General features: G+C 33.9%; 2 protein-coding genes across 6 annotated transcripts; both read right to left on the bottom strand.

Moving 5' to 3' along the window:
- Positions 1–318: 318 nt before the first annotated feature.
- On the bottom strand, positions 319–19890 carry LOC123321784 (ELAV-like protein 3). Of its 4 annotated transcripts, none has more exons than XM_044909550.1 (8): positions 15385–15477; positions 15260–15323; positions 11054–11511; positions 9990–10093; positions 8701–8854; positions 8277–8315; positions 6659–6890; positions 3964–5921 (listed from the first exon to the last, which is right to left on the bottom strand). In XM_044909550.1, exons 3-8 carry the CDS (start codon positions 11253–11255, stop codon positions 5597–5599), a joined length of 1056 nt encoding a protein of 351 aa, XP_044765485.1. In that variant the 5' UTR covers positions 11256–11511; positions 15260–15323; positions 15385–15477; the 3' UTR covers positions 3964–5596. The 4 variants fall into 4 exon arrangements, with proteins under 4 accessions (XP_044765489.1, XP_044765485.1, XP_044765487.1 ...); XM_044909552.1 differs by having other exon boundaries at positions 15260–15336; positions 15385–15435; XM_044909554.1 differs by lacking the exon at positions 3964–5921 and adding an exon at positions 319–3915 and having other exon boundaries at positions 15260–15467.
- A 1130-nt stretch (positions 19891–21020) lies between these two features.
- LOC123321775 lies at positions 21021–23951 on the bottom strand. Of its 2 annotated transcripts, none has more exons than XM_044909534.1 (4): positions 23523–23951; positions 23085–23303; positions 22713–23031; positions 21021–22476 (listed from the first exon to the last, which is right to left on the bottom strand). In XM_044909534.1, exons 1-4 carry the CDS (start codon positions 23536–23538, stop codon positions 21711–21713), a joined length of 1320 nt encoding a protein of 439 aa, XP_044765469.1. In that variant the 5' UTR covers positions 23539–23951; the 3' UTR covers positions 21021–21710. The 2 variants fall into 2 exon arrangements, with proteins under 2 accessions (XP_044765469.1, XP_044765470.1); XM_044909535.1 differs by having other exon boundaries at positions 21021–22470.
- Between the last annotated feature and the right edge of the window lie 787 nt (positions 23952–24738).

Genomic DNA, 24738 nt, shown 5'->3' with positions numbered 1-24738 from the left:
TGAGAACTAAATGGGTAACATTGTGAAGAATAAATGAACAAACATATTTTTTCCTCATCATGCAACAATAAAACAGTATACTTACCACATCAGATTTTATCAGAAAAGGAATAGATATTGATCGAAGAAGCTAATTCCAATAATATGAAAAGAAATTCTATGCAGACAGTCCTTTGACACCCAGGAAAAACCTTGAAATTCAGAATCCCATATAAAAAAGTGGACAATGAAATAATCTGGAGCAAATGCGATGGAACCCAGTATTATTAGGGAAGGATTCGAAAAGTTGGCTTGGGTTTTGTTGACTCCAACTCAATGTAAACGTAGCTTTTATACTTTATTATTATCGAGTTTTCAACATGGAAAAGTACAAATATTGCATTACATCGACTTTTAGCCTGGAATACACAACAGTATCTTGTTATTCGTTCTAGGTTTTCGCAACAAGACCATTGGTTATTGATTGTTGCATTTAAAAATTGGCTAGTTTCTAGGGTTATTTTTCTTGACTGAGCCAAGACTTTAACCTCTAGAGCTTAACTGGTAACCATCCACAGTAAACTCCAACGTTCACTATCCATCCACAATAAAGTAAATCTGAATTTGAATTTTTTATAGAAAATTGCTCATAATATAGTTGAATTTTTGAATCATTGCGCCTGCAGAATCCATGAAGATTATTTTTGGTGTTCTGAAAAGTGACTTGCTTCTTTAATCCTCAGGGAACAATTTGCTGCAATTTTGTTCAACTTGGGGCAAACAAGGATTTTTTTTTTTTGGAAAAAATTAATATTTGAGATTTTATGAAATATTTCCATTATGTACAATTCTTGTGATTCGGAGTAGAAAAGTATTCTTGAGCAGACTTTTCACCTGATTAAATTACAGAATGAACTTTGGGGTCTACCTGAATAGGAGCTTTACACCAGTTTATCGGTATGTACCAGTTTCTAGCTTCTAGATTAAATGAACTCGTTAACAGAACAGTAACCGATCTTCACAATCCAACAAGCTGATATCCAGCTTACACAGCCTTTCCAAACTAGAGCAGACATCTTTCACATGAAACTCAAGAATCTGAACTAAATAATGTGATCAGTCTACTATCAGATACATATATACTTAAATCATAAGCATCGCTACACCCGTAACTGTAAAAACTGATCAATTTCACTTCAACACATGGACATTATTTTAACAACACTGGGGCTCAATCACTGACAAAAAAAAAACCGTAACGAAGTTTTGAATATCATACACTCATTATTTATATTACCTAGCTTTAATGAAGTGAATATCGTGCAAGCACATATTTTACAAATAATAACTTTATCTAATGCTGGTAGGAAATTGAACTTTGCTTTTTGTGTGTTGATCATTAATTCAGCCAAACATGATTTATGCATGATAATATCGACAATGGGTGCATAACTGCAATAGCAAAAAAATTTCAAACATTATTATTCAGTTCAGTTTCCTCGATTGAATATACCGCTCGCGCCTTGAACATCACCTAAGAAGCATAAGCTGATATGGTAACTGCTTTAAGAGGTTCAAAACACGAGTTAACGATACGGAGATATGTGCAACTGTCTACTTTGACTTAGTTTCCTATTCACTGCCATAATTTGTGAGATATCCCATTTCAATTAGAATAGCTTAAAAAAAGTAATATATCCGATATGGTTCAAACATTTCTACAATAGGCAAGAAACAAAATTTCTATTGTCATATTTCTTGATAATGCAAGAGCTTTGTGAAAAGGGGATATCCCACGTTGTTCAATGAGAGTTGAAGAAAAGGTGGCATTAAATCCAAAGAAATTCTTTTCCCTACAAGGTACTGTCAGAGGTCGTCACTGTACAAACCTTGCCCATAAAGTTTTTTCAATTATTCTAAAGCTAGGACTTTTGTTAATAAGAAATTTCTTATAATAAGTTATTGCATGAATTACAGTTGAGGTACTGTACTTCCTAATATATAACCTCTGTACATACACATTTTGCATTTGTATTAATAAGTTAAAAGTATAATAACCACGGTGCACTATCCAATTAAACGTTCTGCCCAAAATTTGGATGTCCACTTGAAAACATGACAAATCCACCTATATAATGAAGAATTAAGAATTTGCATTATTGCCTTTTTCTTATTTCTCTGGTCACAGCCACAGGCAGGTGAGATTTATAAAAAAAAAACAAAAATTTAGCAACAGCAAAGCAAAACTTTGATTATACTCGTGCTTACCGATTGTAACTGAATCGAAAATATGAATCTGTGATCAATATGAAAAAGATTAATGCAATAATGCTGCGATAAACAAGTGAAACTTCCATGTGGATACTGACAATTTTGGCCAGCACGATCTTAAAGTGGTTGGCGCATACAATGCCGCCATTGATGAGTTTCCTTAAATAATGGAATGCATATCTCGTCACAACGATATTTTGAGCTATGGGCCTCTTGGGCACCAGGAGTGGACTGAGCTGAATAGCACCGTCCAAAGCAGGAGAACCGAAGGAGCTCCCTGAGAGTATCAGTTCCCTTGCCCGCAACACAACAGCTACACACATGTAGAAAGTATTTAACCGAAGAAAATATATATGTTTGTAATGTAACATAGGTACTGAACTATCTTACATTTATACTATAGATCTACACAATACACAAAGAGATATTCCTTATGTCGAAAAATACGTAATACTTGTACGTAATCATTATAATACATCTGAATTGTATCAATTAATATCATATACATATCAAAAGAGACAAAAGCATTTATCTGAAAGCGTAATAACGGCTATTAATTAGTTTAAATAGAAGCCTAGATGTTAAAACAAGCAATGTAGTGATGCCCACATATTTGGTAATTAATAATTATCATTTTTATAGATCGTTGTTCTGTAAAATGGAGTTACACTATATTTTTACCATTAGGCCAATTTCACCTTTCCACCATTAATTATAAACAATTCATTTAATAAACTGTTACCTAACAAATAAATATCAAACAGCAAAAAATGACGATGTTCATATGGGTGACTTCCGCTTTGTCAAGAAATGACCTCTCGTGTCTTGCATGTGTCTTTTACAATTTCTGGATGCTTTTAAGATTATTCTTCAAACAGAATCCACAATATTCCTTTAACTTTTGATATGGGCTAACTTTTTCCAAAATTGCACGTTTTATGACTGAAAAATCAAAGATATTCACTCCAGCGGAATTTTCATTCTACTCGTTCCTTGTTTATACCATTTACTCTTTTTTTTATTGTAGTCTTTTTGTGCTTTCCATTTCCTCATTGATTTTACACCACAATAGCTGCATTTGTATATCTTATCTGTAGATTCGTATTGAACCTATGAATACTACTGAGAAATTTTAATCCAACAATCTCCATTCAACAATAATGTGAAAATGATCTGAAGATAATAATAACACAATATCCGATAATTTTTGTTCAGGTTTTGTATCATCACAGTTCTAATCGTTAGGAGATAATCTCTAACAATGCAAATGTTGCACATTAACGGTTAGTGGAAAACTCTTGGTCCAATCGTGTAGAAATTGGACGGTCATTCTAACTTCTTCAGATACAAGGATTATGTACGCATATCACTTCACTTTCGATCCACCATTTTCTTTCACAATTGAGCTGTTGCAAAATGATTATAAAAATTCGGAGTTCGGGAGGTCTTCTTCCAATTTTTTGTAATATTGTAAAATCGAGAATACTTTTAAAGATGCGTAATTAACCAATACGAGTTTGAGAATATCTATAGAGAATCTTTGTTTATAACGTTTCTGTGTAGGGGATTCTGATATAAAATAATTTCTGTAGATCAGGAAAATGTGCGTATCATTTGTGCATGCACAATAGCGCCGATATCAATAAACAAATTGCGAGCCAACGCCTGGAAAAATAATTTCGTTAAAGGTATAACTGGAAAAAACAAGAAAAATCAAATCATAAAAAACTTTAATAATTACGAGTTGAAATAATAAACCAAACATAGTTTCTATTAAGTTAAATAAATAATGAAAAAAAAAATACAAATCCTGCAAATTAAATTTAAAAAAAAGTGCGATATGACGATCGAAATAAAACAAAAACTTTGAATCAAAATGAAATAATAAATAAAGATGATCGGTCGTACGTTTGGTAAAAAATAATGTAGTTTTCAACTGATCCTGATGAGAATTGAATAGTTCAGTATACGCCTTGGCCTCATCGAAGCTTTGTTAATTATTCCATAACATATATCGAACGAAACCGCAGGTATAAGCAAGTGAAATCAAGAAAAATCACAAACACACTAAGAGGGTAATAGAAACACGATTCATTGTAACATAAGGATTATTTCGATTGATCTGTTTTTGAGTGAGAATATTTCAACTCCGGTTCATTTTTCTCTGATTTAAAGAATTGACATCTAGGATGAAATTTCAGAGATCCTGCTTTATTAAAAAAAAATAGCCCTGCATTGGGTAGCAATACCAGCATCGCGATCTATGAAAAATAATCCGTAGTATCAAATATAAATATATATTTATTCATATATGTATATATATTAATCTATATATATATATATATATATATTTTCCCTTATCATGGACTGACTATAATCTTTGGTAGTTTGAAACATTGGCAATTTCAAATCACATTAGTATTTCATTATTTCTTGAAATAAATGTTAAGTTTTCAAAATTTTAAATCGACCTGAGTATTTTCCTAACACATTCCGTGGTAATATGACAGATATGGAATCCATTGTGTTACAATGTCCGTCCACAAAGCGAACACAATAAGACTTGAGTGACAACATGGCTCAGCCCATCAAGCTTGATAAAGAATAGAACATTTGAGGGTTCAGCATGAAGTCACACTACGACTAGCTCATTTTGTAAATACTCGTTAAATTCCACAATTCACTACATATAAATACATAAATTATACTAAACTGATTATAAGTAATACACCATGATCTTACACAGAGTGCAGTTATAATAATAAATACTATACGAATAATTAAATGTTTATATGTATATAATAATACTTAGTTTTCTTTGGGTAGTTTTCGAAAAATGACAAAAATCGAATGGTGATGGCACAATGATTACAAATCAGATCTAATAACGTTTTGCTATAGGAAATGCGAATGCACTTTTGACTAGTTTCGTAGGTAAGTACTTAACTTAAGAGTAGGGATGCGTTGGAGATCGTCGCGCTTTCTCGTTTTAATTATATTTACTATTTATGACATTTCATTTTTTTTGTGCCGATCTGAAAAACTAGAAATGCTCGGATTAAACTGTACATATCAAATCCGAGTTGAACATTTGATCAAATGCTAAAAAATATGAGAATGCCTGGGGTCTAAGAGTGACATCCAAGTCCCCATTGGAAACATGATCACAATTTTTCAATAACATTCTAGCTGCAACAGTAAAACATGCTAGGATATCAATAAACAGCTGAGCTATAATTGTCGCATAGATTTTAGCACTGGACAACTCAAGTTAATGGGTTTTCTCGAGAATACGCAACGATTAAAAACGCATTGGAGACGGCCTGACATTTCTTTATTGGCCAATCTATGTTGTCTTGGTCTTGTTCGTTTTGAAGCTAACCTGTAACACACGGTTACCAAGCGTGTATCCATTCAACGACTGAATGGCAACTACTGCTTCATCGTAGTTTGTCATTGTAACAAAGCCGAATCCTTTACATTTGTTGGTTTGTAAATCGCGGATGACTTTTACGCTTTGTACGGCTCCGAATGGGCCAAATAATTGCCAGAGGACATTTTCCTCTGTTTCAGGGGCTAAATTATATACGAAAATACACCACCCTGAGCCATTCATGGCATTGCCGGGCAACATTGAATTGGTTAAGAGATCACCCGCCAAAGGAGAATATCTGGAATGGAAAAACAAATTAAGTGGCCATCCCATTTGAGCCAACAGTGAACAAGCACTAACGAGTTAAAACTCCTACTATCCTAAGAAGCCAGTAAAATAAACACCCTTGCAGACATAAAAATTGACATCGACAAAAGAACATGCTGGAAATCTGTGTGAAAAACAAATTCAAATACCAATGTAGGCCAGTTAAATGAAGGAAGAGCTGTGGTGGTGATTTTCAATGCGACTATTTTTTCCCAGTATACTTAATATTAAATTGAACTTTCTAACATGTACATACTGTTATCAATAGGCTGTACGTAAGTTTCGCACACAGTATGTAAACTTGCAATTTATTGACCAAGCTTCAGATCTGCGAAGACCAATGTGAGATTATGTTACTATTTTGAAAAATCATGAAAGTTCATTCAATATTTCCCCTTTATCCTAATATAAACCATCTAAAACGTTGGAAAAGTGCATTTTTTAGAATTCACGCTAAACTATCGAGGCGATATCCATTTTATTGAAGTGTTTCACATTAAAAGCCACAAAAAACCGACTCAACATAGAAACCTCCTCAAACTAATCAATAACGATTTCTTAGACTACACCTTTTCAATTTTAAGAACTTAAATGTAACATCAAATTCCCACATGAAGTTTAGCTTTGTTTATAATAAGGCTACAGAGAAAGGAAAGAATTGCATTACAATTTGTTGACTAAGTCACATGCAAAAAAATATCCAGTTACCTGAATCGTCCGGTAGGATGATGGATGGGACCGGCGAAACGTCTTGTGGTTTGTGGAGTTAGGTATGCTGCTAATGGCGGAATTGATTTGTTATTGTTGCTAGGGTTATTTGCAAATTTAACAGTTATTGGTTCGGTGGAACCTTTAGGTATTGTACCGTTCAGTTCCTGGATTGCACGTTCAGCTTCTAGACGTTGATCAAACCTTATGAATCCAACCCCTTTCGAAAGACCTGGATGAAAACAAACATTAGAATAAGAGCTAGAAATGGCCCCAAAACCATTGCTTCTCATATGCTCTAAAATTAAGTGTCCTTATTTCAAATGTGAAATCATGGTAGTGATCACTGTTAGCAGTAGAGCATTCAAAAAGCATGTAGAAAAACAAGGCTACATTTTTCCAGAAGAGATTTTCCATCTCTCTGCCACCACAAAATAACTGAGAATAAATATATTTTATCAAGACAATGAGCAAACTACACAGGACTTGTCGCCCCAATCTACATTTAATGTATATTTGAACATTTTATTCTCAATTGAGCTAATACAAGCTTTCAAATGTCTAGTTTGAAACTTTTAATGTATGTGTAGGAATGTAAGGTGATTGCTCTGCTCTTTTAACTGAAAAAAAATTAGCAAATGAAAATGACATGCTATGATGCAAATCGCAGATCGTGTATTAAATTAATAAAAGCCAATGTAAAACTGAACGAAACAAATAAAAAGACAATAAAATATACAAATTCAATAAGAAACAATAGGATAAAATCTTACGAAAACAAAATTTTCGTCACTTTATTATTGGGGGTATAGGAGTGCATATTTCAATGTTCGAATGTTCAGCTGGTCAAAAAATTTCAATTTTGAATATAGTATAAAATGAAGTTATTTTGACACTGAACATCTTATAATGCACTGGATTTTGCGTTCAGCCTTAACACTTCCTTTTATTAATTTTCCAGAAACTAATTTTTTTTATTGGCCTGTTTTCTTGCAATCTTTACCAATTTTTCTCAAGAAGTTCTGCTTGAAGGAAAACATTTTTCAGAAATCCAATGGCAACAATCCTAATTATGACATTTCACGAAAAAGAAATTACGAAAATAAGTTTTCAGCAACAGATTGCTAAAGGTCAATACATATCTACACAAATGTCCAAAAAAATCTCCATTCATTCTGATACCTTCTTATTAGAGTACATATCTTAATTTTGGGATTTCAAATTTATGACCGAAATATTATTAGCCCACAATTTTTTATCAAGGTTGTTTCACTTTCGATTCCTTGGAAAGCAAAAGTAGGCTCCAAATTTGTCTTTTACATTCATCCATTAATAACCGATTATTAAAAGTAGTGAATGGGAAATTTATACGTTAAAAATATATACTTTCATAACTATTATGGCTATTTCAATCAAATTTTCGGTGAAAAATATAAATGAATATTACAAAATGTCACCATTTGATTTTCTCCACAATAAAGGAACTTTCTTGAGAAATACTGAACTGGCCTTACGAATTTAGCTTCCAAAACAGAACAACCAGAGTGATTGGTGAAAATGAGTGGTGTTGAATTTTAAGTAAATGTGTTAATTAAATTGTAGAATTATGGGTACGTACCAGGCAAATTTTCTCCGTCCCCCATGACAAACTGACGTACTAGGAAAAAGAAGAAAAAACGAAAAATATAGGTACAGTTGACAAAAAAATGAAACGACTCCAAATACCTTGGTGAAAAAAAACACACCTAGTGTTCAGAGTCGCTATTTAAATTTGCAATAATAAGAACAACATCAAATTAAAACTATGCATGTAGAAAAATATAAAACAAGAAATTAATTTACTTGTGAGACTGGACAATGTTATGTTTACTGTATGTATGTTACTTGGAAGTGAAAATCTTGAGGCTCAAATTTTGAGCAATAAATTGCACCTTGAATTATTGAATAAGTTTTTGATTCGTTAAAGACTGAGAAACTTTATTACCCAAAAGTTTAGCCTCAGCTCTTTATGTATAGCTTCAAGTGGTAACATAGATTCTTACCAGTGATATTATCACACAATATACGAGAAGTGATTATGCGACCATAAGGGCTGAACAAAGTTTCTAGATCTTGCTGGGTCATATTCTTTGGCAGACCTGATACATACAAATTTGCACCTTTGATTGCTTCCGAACTGGGCCTTGCAAAGGAAACCTAGAAACGAAACTGACGTTAGCAGGAGGGCTATAACCCATATATAAATCCAAAACAAGATCGAAATACGTATATAATCAAATTACAGCCGCCTGTCTTCGCCAGGTTCAGAAATTCGAAGATCCATGGTTTATACGTAATCAAAATCTTTTGAAGGCTTGAGTAAGTACAATGCTAAGTCACTTTGAAATGAGAAGAAAACTAATTTATACATATAACAATGAAAAACCTGAAGTGTCTTGGAGAAGAGCGTAAATTGAGATGATGTTGAAAAATAGTTAGTGCGGGAAAATATATGAAGAATAAATATACCACAATTCTATTAAATATTAACGAAATACGTTGTTATTATAAGATGCCCTTTACCGTTGATTTTTATGACCAACGAAAAGGTTCATTACTTCATCTCTGAACTAATGAGTGAATATCGGTCTATGAAATAGAGAAAGGCATTATTTATTGATATTCATCATTCTAAATTTGGCTAAACTTGCTTTCCCAACGCAAAAGAGTATCTATGTGTCGTTATGCATATTCATAAATTTATTGTCAAGAAGATCCAACATGAAATTTTTATAGAATGCCTTCGACGAACAATTCATCATCAAGGTTTCATTTCAAAAAATTGGTTTTCCGCAAATAATTTGGTTCAGGCAATCCTCGCAACAATGAGTGAAATCAGGCAGTCAGGACATGTAACTTTTTTATAAGTGGGGGACGAATTATAAGAAAGAAATAAAAAGATCGATTGTCAAGTCTGTACAGATTTCACCGACGTTCAAACAAACCTGACAGAATTAATCGGGGGAATATAATATATAAACTTCAATACGCAATCAGAACATTTACCGGTATTATGGCTCAGTTGACCGCCATTTTGTCAAAATAATAACAAATTATATAACCAACGGAATAAACACTAAACAAAGGTGATAAGAATTAAAAAATATTCAATTCATATTACAAAATATTCATAATCCATAAATTATCAGTAAGTAATGAAAATCAGTGTCTTGAAAAATAAAACAATAAGTAATAATAAAATAGAAGTCTATACAAGGTACTCTCGTATTGCATTATGCTTGAACAGACTTACATAAATAATTTTAAAAAAAAGTAATATGGCGGTACTTGCCTTGATGGTTTTGTTTTGCAATCTCAAACCGTTCAGGGTATTGATAGCTTTTTCTGCATCTTCAGGTCTATGGTAATTCACAAATCCATAACCAAGTGATTGTCCTGCAAAGTACAGGTCGTAACTTCAGACAGGTTTCAAGTTACGAAAACCAGTGGATCATGTATAAAGATCAATGTGTCCGGAAATAATAGGAAGAATTGAAACATTTCAAATCATATGTGGTTATAAAGATCCTGATAAATAAATTCTCGATCCATTTAACTCAACGTCGATTTGAATAAATTATAGTAATCGGCGATCATTCGAATTAGGGAAAAGCATTGGCAGAAAAGACAAAAAGAATTGAATTTGTGATTTCTATCTCTGTATTTTCCGAAAAAAATTAACCTCCAAAGCTCCCACGCCAAGTCGATTCCGTCTCAAAGTTTCATATTTTATAGAGCGAAAAATAAGAAATGGTAACAATTCGAACGAGCATTACTGATCAGGTATTTCTAGTTCTAAGTTCACATTTCCTAGACTGCTGTTCCTGAGGCGAAATAAATCGAAACGTTTTTATTTATAGACATTATAATGTATACTGATCGTCTGCCAAAAATGTTTTCTCTATGGATTTTGCGACTTCTATCAGAAAGTAACTTACTATGAATTTCTATTGCCAATTGCTACAAAAAAAAAACAATAGTTTCGTCCTATCGACCCTTTAGGAATGTTCTCAAGTGATTTAATGAAAATATTCAGAATTCCATCGAAAGAAGTATAAATAAAAAAAAGTAAAATTGCTGACCGATTGAGAAAAGACATCGGATGGATAACATAACATGTATTAACTAGATGATCATTATAATGCATTATTCACGTTTGTTTTGTCATCGCCGTGTGTGCACCCTAATGTGATTCCTGGAGAATCTATATTTTTTGTGAGACTTCTTTGTTTGACATCAAAAGTAAGATAGAACTCTCAGCAAAATCTGTCTCTCACTCAGATATTCAAATGAAAGATGCTATGTTATAATATATGTTGAGGTTGAGTTGAGGTACCTAGAAAAAAAAACACTCACCAGTAACTTTGTCCCTAATCAATTTACAGCTTTCTACTTCTCCTATACTTGCGAATAACGATCTGATTTCTTCTTGTGTCATGGTTTGCGGAAGGTAGTTGACTATAAGATTGGTTTTAGATTCTTCTTGACTTCCGACTTGATTAACATTGCCACCATTTTGTTGACCAACCACGTTGGAATCCAAGCCGTTTGACATCATTTTGCACTAATTTATTTAAACAGTCGCACTTTTAAATAAGTACACCTCAGAAGTTGGCTGCCTTCGTTCCTTTCGTTAAAACTCCCCTTCTTTATATCCAATGAAGCGAGCTTTCTGTGTATACTTCTTTCAAAATTCTAAATTTATGGTTCTTCCTTTATTCTTCGTTTGTATATAAAAATCAGGTTTTTTTAAAGCTTTCGTTTCTCTTGTTTAATTTAATCACGACTTGTTCGCTTTGATTACAGAAAATAACCTGGAACAAAAAACAACACTGTTAAAACAATTCGAAAATATTCCACTTTGAAATTGGGCAAATCCTGTGGAATTGAATTTTCCAGATGAAAGCAGCTCGAACAATAAAATGACGCCTTCATTTCCAAAAAATAATAATAAGTTTTTTAGAAGTAGGTAATCCTGTTTTATCTGGGTTTTGGTTTTCTAATGGATCCTTATTACACATCTCATTCATTCAAACATGTTGAAAATTGGGTTGATGTTGATATACAAAAATGGAATATCTCTTGGAACATTCATCATCATGATCAGTTTGAAAAACCAGTAAGAATAGTTGTTTCCGTCAAAAACAAATTCGCCAACCTTGGATTCAATTAACCATTCATTCTGAATGCAGAGGAAACCATACCTTTATCCAAGTGTTCTCAAACTCAGTTTCGCAAAACGGAAAAAATTGCCTGCAAAAAGTTCACATTCAAAAGTAAAGAATATGCAAAATTTCCCGGCCAATAACGAATAAACGGGATCCTTTCGAATAATTAATCGTGTTTTAAAATTCATTCAAGTCCAGTTTATTTGATGATAATATCGCATTACGTGCATGTTTTATCCCAACGCAGAACAAAGGATCAATTTAATCATTTCACTTCACATAATATATCGGAAAAGGCATCCCAAAAATGACATTCTGAAAATGATTTTCGATGCTAGAACAGGAAGTTCAACAAAACTATGTAACACTTCATTCATCAATACTTCGAAACCTGAAGGCTTGGAGTTGGAAAACAGCCAAGTTTTGTGCAACGTGCATAATGAGCGAGATGTTCGAGGATATAATTGATTTATAGCAATACCAGAACGACACGAGGAAAAAATTGGAAAACTTTAGTTCGAATAAAACGACCTTTAGAAAGAAATGGCAAAATTGTCATCATGGAAATATCTCAAACTACTGAAATAAATGTCGGACCACTTGCCTGGTTCTTCCTCACAAACTAGGAAAGACCCCCATTTTAAAAGAAATGGCTTTGATTAGATGTACTGGCTAGAATGTCTAGACAATGGACTTGGCTGAATGTACAGACACAAAGGTGATACCTAACTGTACTGTATTCATACTTGCATGGTACCCTAGTACCATGCCCTAGCTAGAACACCGTTTCGCCATACCACCCCATCCGTGTGTAAAAAATTGCATGAAAAATAATTGAGAAACTGGATATATAGAAACATTCTGTTGCTGAAAATACCATTGCAACGTGAAGGTCGTGAAAATGATACTAAAATGAATAATTTCTTATTCATTTCAATGGTACGGCCGAAGATAAGTGTATGGTCACTTATCAGGTGCGATAAAACTGCTGAGCATACAGTGTACAAAATATTGTATGTTCAATGCACGTGTTATAGTACAAAAGCCACGGCCAATAATTATAAATCTGAAAGATTAATTAATATTAGCCACGATAGTGCGGTAATATTTAAAGCACTGTTCGGAATCCAACAAAATAATTTGTGCCAATAATGTATACGTTTAATCACAACCGAAACCTTTCAATGTTAATAGTTATGAACATTCTTCCTTCATGATTAGTTATTCATATCATAGATAGATGCTAACATATAAATAGTTAATGCAATAGGGGAAAAATGAAAGTGAATATTGACTTTGCGACGTACTGATATACCTGTCGATAAATATTGAACAGTGTGAGGCAAAATAAGAAAACAATATATAGTCATTTTAGGTCCATTTCCATGGGTTAATTCATAAAGCATCTATTGATTGGGGTAGGGTGTCTTTAGTTCAATGATTCGGTAGTTACATTCTTCGTCAATATCATTAAATAAAAGCCTCTTGCTAATCAGCTTCTTCCCACCTTTTCCAACTAGTCATTTCCTAAATGCTCTGAGACCTTCTGAGTAAAATGAGTTAATATAATATGAAAAGTAACTTAACTTAAGTAATGCTTTTTATGTACTATTCCACCAAGATAATTTTAATTTCCTAATTACATTTGCTTTGTCTTATCGTGTCAAAGAACAGGTGAAACTACTGATATGATAAAAAATAAGCTTCTGCATATATCGAGTGAAGAAAGAGTATTTGGGCAATTTCACTTCCTCATTTCCATCGATAGATAGATATAATAGTGAAATCGTTCCTTATCTCAAGCTGTGCTTCAGCTATCGCCTTTTTACTGATTCTTCAATTCTTTACGGAACACGAAAAATATTTGATTGAAGATTATTCTTCAAATATATACAATTATCCTAATGGGGCTAATCATACAATTCCACTAAATACTGCGGAGACAAGGCAGACGAAATCAATTCTGATAAAATTCAAATTTAGAAGAAGGAAAAAGATTTCAGGTAACAAACATTATTTCGAGAATTATAACAGAATTTTTTTTATCGAAATGAAGAAATTCAGAAATTGTTACTTCCGTAAACACTCATACTCATAAATAACTCATACTTTGGAGCCAAGAAAGGAAACAAGGTTGGGGATTGGCCTTTTATCTCGCCTTTTATTATTGTATTCTGCAAGAAGTAAATCGTGAAATTTGCCTATCCGAGAATATCCGGCTAATTTAATTTGTTGGGTAATTTTCATTGGTACGCCAAAATTCAAAGTTCCTTTCCTAGTATCATTTTATGTAGAAAATTACAATGCAATGCAAAAACAGTGAAGAGATGAAACATCACTGGCAATGATGATTAGTGAACTACAGAGTGAGTGCAGATCTAGTTTATTTTGGAAGTTGGTTCAACTTCAGGATCAGATTTCCAAATATCGAATAGTTCCTTCGATTCCCGAATGTAATGTTATCCAATGAAATAAAGAAGAGATTTCAATATATTCCAACCATTTCCTTGGCCCCTTATATAAAAATATGTATGAAAATTTTCGGAATTCTAAAAAATGAAATAATTACGAAAGTAGTAATTTCATTAATAGCGTCCGTCATTGTTTGAAATCGATCAAGATAGATTGAAACCGATTATACCTTTGGTTTGGTGGATCTATGTTCTATTTGAAATCATATACCGAATTTTGTATCCCGAAATGTGGAATGTTGGAGATTGTAGGGGAAGAATCAATACCCTAAAAGTTAATACGACCAACCTGATAATATCTCAGTGTTTAGTACACATCAATACGATAATAAAGTTTTGTGAGATAGGTAAACTACGGAAAATACGAAAACTGTGTATGATAGGTTATACCTACTATTGTATCATCCTCATTTCAGGTCAAAGTATACACACTCTATTTCTGAAGAAAACATCACCGGCACTGTTCTAACGCCCTATATAGTCTAAAAATATACTGACTGCTCAAATTATGTATAGGAAAATCAGGAAGTCGACTTTCAAAACTTAGACGCTTCGTATGTTTACAACACAAAATGAAGTACAGGTTAACATCTGATACCATTGAATAATGAATTCATTCTTTATTCAATGTCTGATTCACCACATATCAAATAATTTATGTTGAATATGAAGCTTTATTCGAAAATAAGGATCATTCGGAACCTATTTTTGATCTAAAGCAATAAAAAGATTGCATTTGTATTTATTTAACGTTGACCAAAACATTTACTAGTCGTATATACGGAAAACTATTGTCACGCAGGAGTTGAGCAATAAAGTTAGTAATCAGCTCAACTTTTTTTGGACTACACGAGTTTTAGAAATATTTAGTTCCATAGAAAACATAGAAAAATAATATGGAGGATAAGGATGTAAACACTTACCCAAAATTTGACATAAATGAACCATATGATACAACACAAGGAATGAAGCAATATAAAGAACGAACTGAAAAAATAAACTAAACAAAATGAAAATAAAAAGAAAAGAAAAAAACACCGGCACGCACCGTCAGTATCAAGTTCTAGTCCACTACTAACGCTACATACTCGATCGTTATATTAAATTACGCATCTCTGAAACACAAACACGAGTAGACCGAGACCCAGTCGCGTCGGGTCGACGTAAATACTCGAGCTGGGGTCGCGATCAGGCAAATTTCCACATCCGTCAATTGTCGGGAGAAAGCGGCTTGCGGTAGCAGGAGTCGGAACCGGGAACGTCATGGCAAACTCTGGTATAAAGTTCTGTGATGATGATACATGGGGTTAAATTATTATACGTTTTATCCGGAAAATATGTGTATAAATTATCTCTGGCCAAATTTCACAGAGTGAATCTACAGGCAACAAAAAAGGTCCTTTAGAATATGGTCCATTCTTTACCGTTGTGAAGTCATTCCAGATTCAAATATTGCAATGTTTTACAATTTTTCCACCAACAACATAGCATAACATGAAGACTATCATCTTGATCAAAATTTATCTTACACCGCAGAAAGGATTTCCGATTAGGATTATGGTTTTCAAGATATGCCCTGTTTGAGTGAAAATATTGTGAAATGTTATAAAATATTAGAATTTGGAATAACTTTCAAACAGAAGGATAATTGGACTATACTGTATAGGAACTTTTTTGTTGCAAACGACTGAAATTTTGCCATAGGTACCTAACACAACCTGTATATTTAAACCATGAAAATGAGTCTGTCGGAGCCCAAATCTAGAACGAACGTCGCAATTTTCGTACTGAATTTCATCGAGTTACCTCTAGCCGTTTGGGAGGAATAGTCCGGAAGCAGAAGGCACTTTTTTTTTCGTTTCGGCGGGTTGACTTTTTCTCGATACCGAAGGGTTATTATTAGAAATAATAGATAGATAGATGATGAATCATCAATGAAAATGAACACGAGAAAAAAGAAACTTTCATGTTCAGATAGATACACATAGATCTCGTTCTGAGAAAAAACGCGTAAATATTAAATAAATTGACACAGGATTATCATTCCGATATCGTACATAATCATGGAAGCACAGTGCAGAACACACTTAAAAAATAAAACCGGTACTGAATTCAGAAAAACCACAGCGTTTATTTTGAAACCTTGCTCCCCTTCCGAACAGAAGCAGCTGATCCCTTTTCGATCACAATAGTATCCTTTTTTCGCTGGCGCGTGTCCTTCCATGAAGGATTGCAATTTCTCGTTTGTATTCAAATTCGACCTCCCGACTGGAATGGACAGGCAGGAGAAACGATTGAAACCCTCCATTCAATACAAGTAACAGTGAATCCCTTCAGTTAAAGGATGATATATAGATTAAGATTGAAGAGATTTTTTCTATTTCAAATTATTCACACTATTTGAACACAATGTTACCCCATTTGTCTTAATTACAAATCCAACTAAGAAGTTGAACTTTTTTACGAGAAAACTTGATTCACAACAAAACTGCATTACTTTTCTAGCTATATTCATATGGTGAAAACTGCCAGATGAAGTATCATCTTAAGAATTTTAAGTGTCAAGTGTCCATCATTCACACTTACGGAAATACGAGAATATTTCAGGGGGAGTGACATTTGCACTTACGAAAAAAGGTTTCAATTTTGTGTTCTCGAAGCCTACTGAGCTGCGGCTTCCAAATGATTCATAAATACAATAGAAATCCATCCACCTACTAATTTCCTACTATTTCCGTCTGTCTTCAAAAGATCCCTGTCATCAACAAAGTAATTTGCATTCTGCATGAAAAAATCAAGCAATTTTTTGAAAGGGGGATGTTAGCACGTGATAATTTCGGCAACGCCGCAGCAATATGAGAGGGTGAATATCTAATTTAGCCAACTGCTGTTTAGATAGAATCATAGGGACTAGGTTCAACTAACACCTGGACAATTTCTAGCCAGATGCAGTGGAGGCCATTCACCCTGTCTCCTCTTTTGTGTGTTATTTCAATTTTCGGACCTCTCAGACTAGACCGATAAAACACTTGTACGTCTAAAATCAGGATAATAAATGAAGGATATGGATTTTTTTGTCTTGTGCTTTCGATGATCATATTTCGAAATGTTATGAAATAAAATCTAAATCGACAAACTCTCTTCTGAATCATTTCCATTTACGGAAAACTGAGGATAATGGCTATTGCTAATGAGCAATTTATTTCTGCCTGATTGATATAACAGAAATTATATATTGCCAAGATTTCCGAATTACGAAAGAAATCCCAAAGGCATTTACTGTCTTAGGTGAATGCATTTCTTGACTGTAGTAATATTTTTAGAAGAAATATCGAGAAATAAAGACATTTATTATTATTATTATTATTATTATTATTAAATTTTGTCTGAAAAGAAACTCATTCTATGAACAATAATTCGATAAAACTGGCTGCTCCCCTTATTATTTGTAGAAATTAGGCAAAAAATTTATGTTTCGAATAAATTCACAATGGAAGCCGATAAAAACACATGAAAATTTTCCTAATAATGGTTTCAATAATGTTCGTGTCATCCTCTAATTTCTTTAAAGATAAAACAATGATAAATAACCCCCCGACACAGAAGACCAACATGAAAATTTAGAGAGTGGTGGTATCTGATATCATTAAATCTAACAAAGGGGTATAAAATTACAAAAATGAACTATGTAAATAATGGAAAGGATATATGTTTCAAGCGGAAGCCAGGTGAATATTCGTTACGCTGCTGATTCTCACCCTCCAGTGGCGTGTAGTGGAGTAAATACGTCTGGAGGGCATGAATGTGAGCCACATTTCTAGGGGTCTACCCTTTCCTGGTGGATGCAATTGTGAAGCTGTTAGCTGACGATTTTTGCATGAAGCAGGCTGGGATTCATGCAGGATTCATCATGTAACATATCTTTATTGATTATTTGCAGTAACGAATCTTCGAAATACAGGAAAAAATTTCAGATTATATTTTGCTCGGGTAAGAAAATTGTGTAGTGAAACATAAGAAGAATTGCCTATATCAGTGAAAATGTAGAAGCTAGAAATTATCAGGGAGAAAAACTCGAAGGCCTTGATCGTTTCTAATTGAAAAGCCTGTATTTTAAAAGATAATGGAAGATGGATTGAATGACTCAGACCTGAAACATACATTGGCGTGACACTTCCAAATGGATCCCTACTCCCTACTCTATTTGGTATGTCAATTTGTGATATAATATGGAATTTATCCTGGAGTAAGTTTTGACTGTGGAAATCATTTGAGATGATAATGGTTCCGTTTCAAAACCAATTCTGGAAAGACGTCAATCCCAAGGAAACTGGAATGAAGACCGAGATTTACATAGAGAATATAACTTCAATGAATACCCTCGTTAAAATTTTGCAGGTACATACATATATGTCATGCATACGAGATAAAAGAGCAGCCATTATTGTTTTATCTCTGTGGGCCTTAATGTTTTCATTATCCACAGGTAATAATTACTAAGCAAACCAGCATTATAGATCATAATTGAATAAATAGTTTCACCAATAGATTCATGAATTCTGATCTCATAGTGAATACAGCTTCATTCATGTTTGACCGATCGATACCGATGAATGGAACCGGATCACATTCGGGAAGAAAAAAAATGAGAAAATTCGGTCGAGGTTTTCCAGGGATTTCTCTTCATTGATGACAAAAGGTTAAGGAAGCTGCATTATACCATGAAGCAAGCAGGAACGAACGAACTAGGTTGGTACGCATCCTGGACGGCGAAAGTATTGATCCACAACCCACTACAGTGCTCCCACCACAATTTCCAACCCTCGCTTATATCTGAACTCCTCGTGTTGTGAATTAAAAACCCCGAAATCTCATCTAAACAATGAACCTTGCAGGATAATCAGCTCAGAATGTCATCAAATCATCTATACATCTTCGACCTGAATTTGATAAAAATCCAAGCAATTTGCTTTCCTGCAGGAATGATGAATCGAAAATTATAAAAGGGAAGGCTATGAAGAGAATAAATAAAAATTGCGTTTGAGCATACGGAAAAATGAAGGACACCATAGGCAGCAGGATTTGTTTAAAATCAAAATGGCGATAATGCATTGAGTGTGGAACTGAATGAGTGGGTTTAATCGGTACGAAATGTTAATTGATCAGTTTTTTGACCCTAGATGTGGATTTGTCTGAAACAGGAAGGACTAAGGAAGTAGGTCGATCAGATATGCGGAATTGGAAAATGATCAAAGGTGTGATTAATAGAGAGTGTGTAGAGGTACTTACCAAAGCTAAACTGAATCCAAACCTGAGATAACTGAGTTAAAGAACGATGAATGAAACTGCACGTACCACAATAAGTGCTTGACGAAAAATTCGATAAACCGGAAAAAGTACTCAAGCGAGATTGCACTTAGTTTTAAATATCGTATTTAAGTAATATAACTTCTAACAATGCAGGATTATCAAGCAAACCTAAATTACGACAAACGAAAACAGAAAATAATCTGTTAATGAATTTCAAAATTATTTCAATATTATAGTACTGGATTAAATACAGTAGCAAGAATTATCAGTAATAAGTAATTATGCAAGGAATGATATTATTACATAACGTACACTACCAAACGTAACACAAGTGTTATTCAGAGAGTGCAATAACTAAATGGCGTTTTCAGGCGCTGGATCGGAGGGTGTAGGCTGGCTAGGGGTTGCTTGGTGTTGCCGCCGGTCGATAAACGCTGCGCAAGGTCCACCCTGCCCTGGAACGACGCTTACACACACGCTGTCAGTGGTCGCTCACCCCGTGTATCAGCTCACGTGTTTCGTTCAGGAAAAATCATACAAGGGAAAACTAGAATGAGGAGACACTCGCGAATATTCAAGGGATACTTTTATCTGAATAGACACACTTCATTCAGTCCTCATTTATGATAAACGATTTCTCTTCGAATTTTCCGGTGTTCGCACGTTTTTCCAGTGTTCCTGCGGGCGTTTTTGGCAGTAGAGGGGGTGGGATCGGCCTGATTCCAATGTTTAGGAAGTGAAGTTTTGGGTGGCCTATAATCCGAGAACAGTCAGGGCTAGCTGAATGCGATTTTGTCGCAACGGTATCGTCCAATCCGTGCACGGATTCAGCGGCGCCGGAAGATTCAATTTCCACCATATGAATTTAACCCTTCAGTTCCAGTGAAATCATTATTATTCGAATGATGTTTCATTCAGTGGGAAATATTTTTTATTTAAATAGTGAAACACCAAATTCGAATAGGAACAGGAAAAATCGAATGCAAATTCAGGATCTGTTCATTCTAGAGTTTTTCCGCTTTATTCAATTGACCCGATCTCGCAATGATTTCAGAATATAGAATAAAGCCATATCATCATTATTAATATTTTAAGCATTAAAATAACTGAAACGCAGTGAAATTATCGAGTTGATGTGGCCCATACTTGATGAAAATTCATAATTGAACTAAATAAAGCACAATTTTTACTAACATGTGTTGGGGTGTGGGCGAAGTTTACCTTCACCCACCTGAAGATGCTATTGTGATGGCGAAACATATGTGTCGTGGTTTACAAACTCATGTTTTAGTGAAAATCATTCTTTTTTTAGTGCAGGGAAATGCCATATAAATATATTATTTCCTTCGGGCATACCAGAAATAAAACACCTGATTTATGTGGATACATTTATGTGTAAGGTATTTCGCGTAAAAAAGAATCAGTTCCAACCAACAATTTGACGCAGTATTCCTTCAACACAGAGGATTCTTCAAACTTCATTCATTTCACACTTGACACTGTGAAAGATTAAACTTAATATCGAAGGATTTAAGGCGCATATTTCTCATTATGAAAATATTGTTCTAGATTTGCATTGAGTTGAATTGGGTATACAAGAAAGAAGTGACTGATCTGAGATCCTATACCTAATGCCTAATGAAAAATGAAATGATAATTAACGACTCATTATTCGATGACCATTTCAAGATTATACAATCGAAAGAAATTGTACGAAATGTAATCCTCAGAAATCCTGAATACTCTAGAAATCGAGAATGTATGAATGAAATCTTCTACAATCAAAACCTGTATCGAAGAATGACTGCCATCTATAAATTGCGTTCGTAAACGAACTTGTGCTTGTAATATTATGGAGAAGGAATAAATAGATAACATCTTCGGTAGAAGCAAAACCCCTTATACCAAGGACAACAACGTACCTATACGGTGCTAATTGTAGAAGTATATAATGAAAATGATGAAGAACAACTACATAAATGTAGAGTAATGTCCGAGAAGGGAGAGTTTCAAATGAATTCAGAATGGCGAATAATCTTTAATATAAATATTAGATCACCAAAACTAGTTTCTCCGAATCCTCGTCGATTGATCCTCATCAAAATAAGGTGAATCATAATGATATTTTCTTTTGACATCAGAATAGATTCTTTTTTCTGGATTTTTGGTCACGTCCCTCACATTTATATCTGCTGAAACTATCATGGGGTGTTGGAGTTCTTCGTTTCTGGGATCCCTGTAGAATGCTCTTTGATGTTTACTCCCAAAGTAACTCTCCTCGACTGGATCTTTGAATCTTCCCATTTCTCTGAATCTGGGTGGGTTTCTCGTTATTTCTGGAAGATTTGCGTAATAAATTATTCTTCTATCTCTATTTCTCGGATAAATTCCTAGTGATCTAGAATCTGGCCTTTGTTCTACCAAATCTCTCTCATAATATCTTCCTCTTGGAAATCGATACGGATATTCTATTGGACCATCGAAATTTCTCGGGATGAACATTTCTTTTCCCCTTCTTACATCCATTTCTATCTTTTCTACCCTTGATTGATCTCTAGACAGTGTAGGCTGATCATCAACTCTACCTTGTCTCGAGTTCGAGGAACCTATTGATGGGTTATCAACGGCAAACTGTTTCTGAGTGATGAAATGAACCCTTCTCGGTTTATTGAAGACACTCGAAGTAGCGAAAGAGTCCTCAGATTTCTGGGTTCTCTGAACTGGATACGGGAATTTCACCCACTCTTGTGTACTCAAACCACGTGGTCCCCTATTATTTTGCACATCGAAATTTTCATTCTCCAGATCGAAACGTTGGGATCTACTGTTGCTGCAAAAAAAAACGTGGATAATATTTGAAATTTGCAGAATAAATATTAATTCATCTGTAATTTTCAATCAAACAAAATAAAAGGAAAAAAAATTCAGTAAGGATATGGTGTAACATGAATCACTACTGAACAGCGCATCCACCTAATTCTCAATAGTGAATTAATACTGAATTTTCCTCATAACTCTCACCGCCTTGTATAGAGTTATTCGAAGGTAAAACTAAATGAAAATCACCTTTTAGATTCATTTTCGCCATTCTCAGTGTCCTCGTGCGCCTCCTGAATCAGTTCTCGTCTGAATCTTATGAAATCGTTGATTGGTATGAAATTGGTTTTAGCATGATTATCTTCCATTCTTATTGCAGTTGTTGGAGGAATACTTTCAGTTGATACTTTAAGAGTTTCTTGAGTACTGACTTCTTGTTGCTGAGTGCTAATTTCTTTTGCTATATCCGTATTAATTATAACAGTTCCCGCATCGATGTTTTCTTCATCTATTTGTCTTCTATTTCTATCCGATAGTTTCCCTTCAAGAGAGGATCTAACTATATCATCTGTAAGAAACGCTTACTAGAAAATTCAATTTTTTTATCATTTATGTATTCACCTGGCAGTTCTATCCTTGAAAAGAATTCCTTTTTTGGGTCATTTAAATCTTCATATCTAACAGTTCTCCAAAACGATCCTTGTATATTTTGGCGATCAATGGTGTCGCCGCTAAGGTCTTCAGCATGATCCTTTTCTAATGCTTTTTCTTGTTCAGATAAAGTATAGTTTATATTTAGCATTAAAAAAAAGCATAATGAAATTGCAGTCCACATCTTATCTGAAATAATTGTTAACAGTACATTTTGAACCCATATTTGAAATATACACGGTGTATGCTCAATTGAAAATTGTAAAAGAAAATCAATGAATCTATTATGAATGGAATTCTAAAACAAAAAAAGGCAATGTGGCCAAAGGAATGATTTTTCTTTTTTTACTTTCTTTGCTGAACATTCAGGGTATATATTTTGAATTGGGAAGTTGCTTTTTGACTTACCATTCTTCATACTCATCACTTTGGGACATACAGAAAAACAATACTGACTATGATGGGTCACTGATCTGGTCTGAATTGTTATGTTATGTGTATTGAACTCCCAGAAGTCGATCTACCTTTATTTAATACATTTCCACGGTGGGGTGAGTTAACACAAAGAGACGGATGGATGAGGTCGTACAGCATTTGTACCACAATAATCAATTTTCTATCTCTATGTTATATCCACAAGTAGGTTGTATTTTTTTGTCTCTGTCGAAATCGACTAGATTAGGTGTGGATAAATTTTAATGAGGTGGAGCTCATTTCGAAATGTGACGAATTTGAGCTAAGAGATGAAGAGGCTATTGGAACTATATTCGCTGAAACCTGTATCTGACTTTTTGCCTTCACAGACTACTGATTTGAATTTAAGAGAAGGAGGTTTTTTGTCAGTGCAGTCAAGTTCGTCAAAATAAAATATGTTCCACTATTTATCCGAACGTATATTGAGATCAGGTTGTTATAGACCAACAAAAGAACAATGTGAGGGGAATTGAATAATGAAATACTCGGACCATTCAATCTCGAAGAAAGAAACCAGGGGAATGAACAATAATAATATCTGACAGCCTTTTGAGAAAGATTTTCTTTGATACAAAAACATTAATTGACTTACAGGAAGTAGAGAAATAAAAGAATAGAAAACAAAGATGGAAGGGATAAGGAATATACGGATATACTGAAAAAATTTTGGGTCTAGATGGTCAAAGGAAGTGGAAGTTGCTGGGAAAGTTGATTTAAAATATGAATTGCAAGAAAATCGAGAATTACCTCTCTGACAACAACCGATTGGTGTGTCAGCTTGTAATAGGTCTGTTGAATGAGATGCTCAATCGTCATTTCGATGGATATTAATGGTAGTATCTCCGATAACGAACTCATGATTATCTATATGCTGACGTACTTCAGCTTTAATACGAGATATGTATGGAATTCTTCCTCTGAAATGTGCGCTAGACAATATTCAAATATACATTTTATAATAAGAGGAAATCCGAAAAAATGAGATATTCGATAAGAACTTAAAATGAAAAACAGCACCAGCTTCATTAACTCGGGAAAAACATCGCAATGCCTCGCTGAATGTAAAGTCGATAAAATGCGCATTCTTGCATTTTAAATGGCATGAAGATTCCTCTTTTTAATTTTAAACGTTGATAACAGAAGATAGCAT

Source organism: Coccinella septempunctata, chromosome X, assembly GCF_907165205.1.
Source record: "Coccinella septempunctata chromosome X, icCocSept1.1, whole genome shotgun sequence".
Classification (NCBI taxonomy): domain Eukaryota; kingdom Metazoa; phylum Arthropoda; class Insecta; order Coleoptera; family Coccinellidae; genus Coccinella; species Coccinella septempunctata.
Note: the sequence above shows the minus strand (reverse complement) of the source record. Positions and strands in the feature narration are given on the sequence as shown.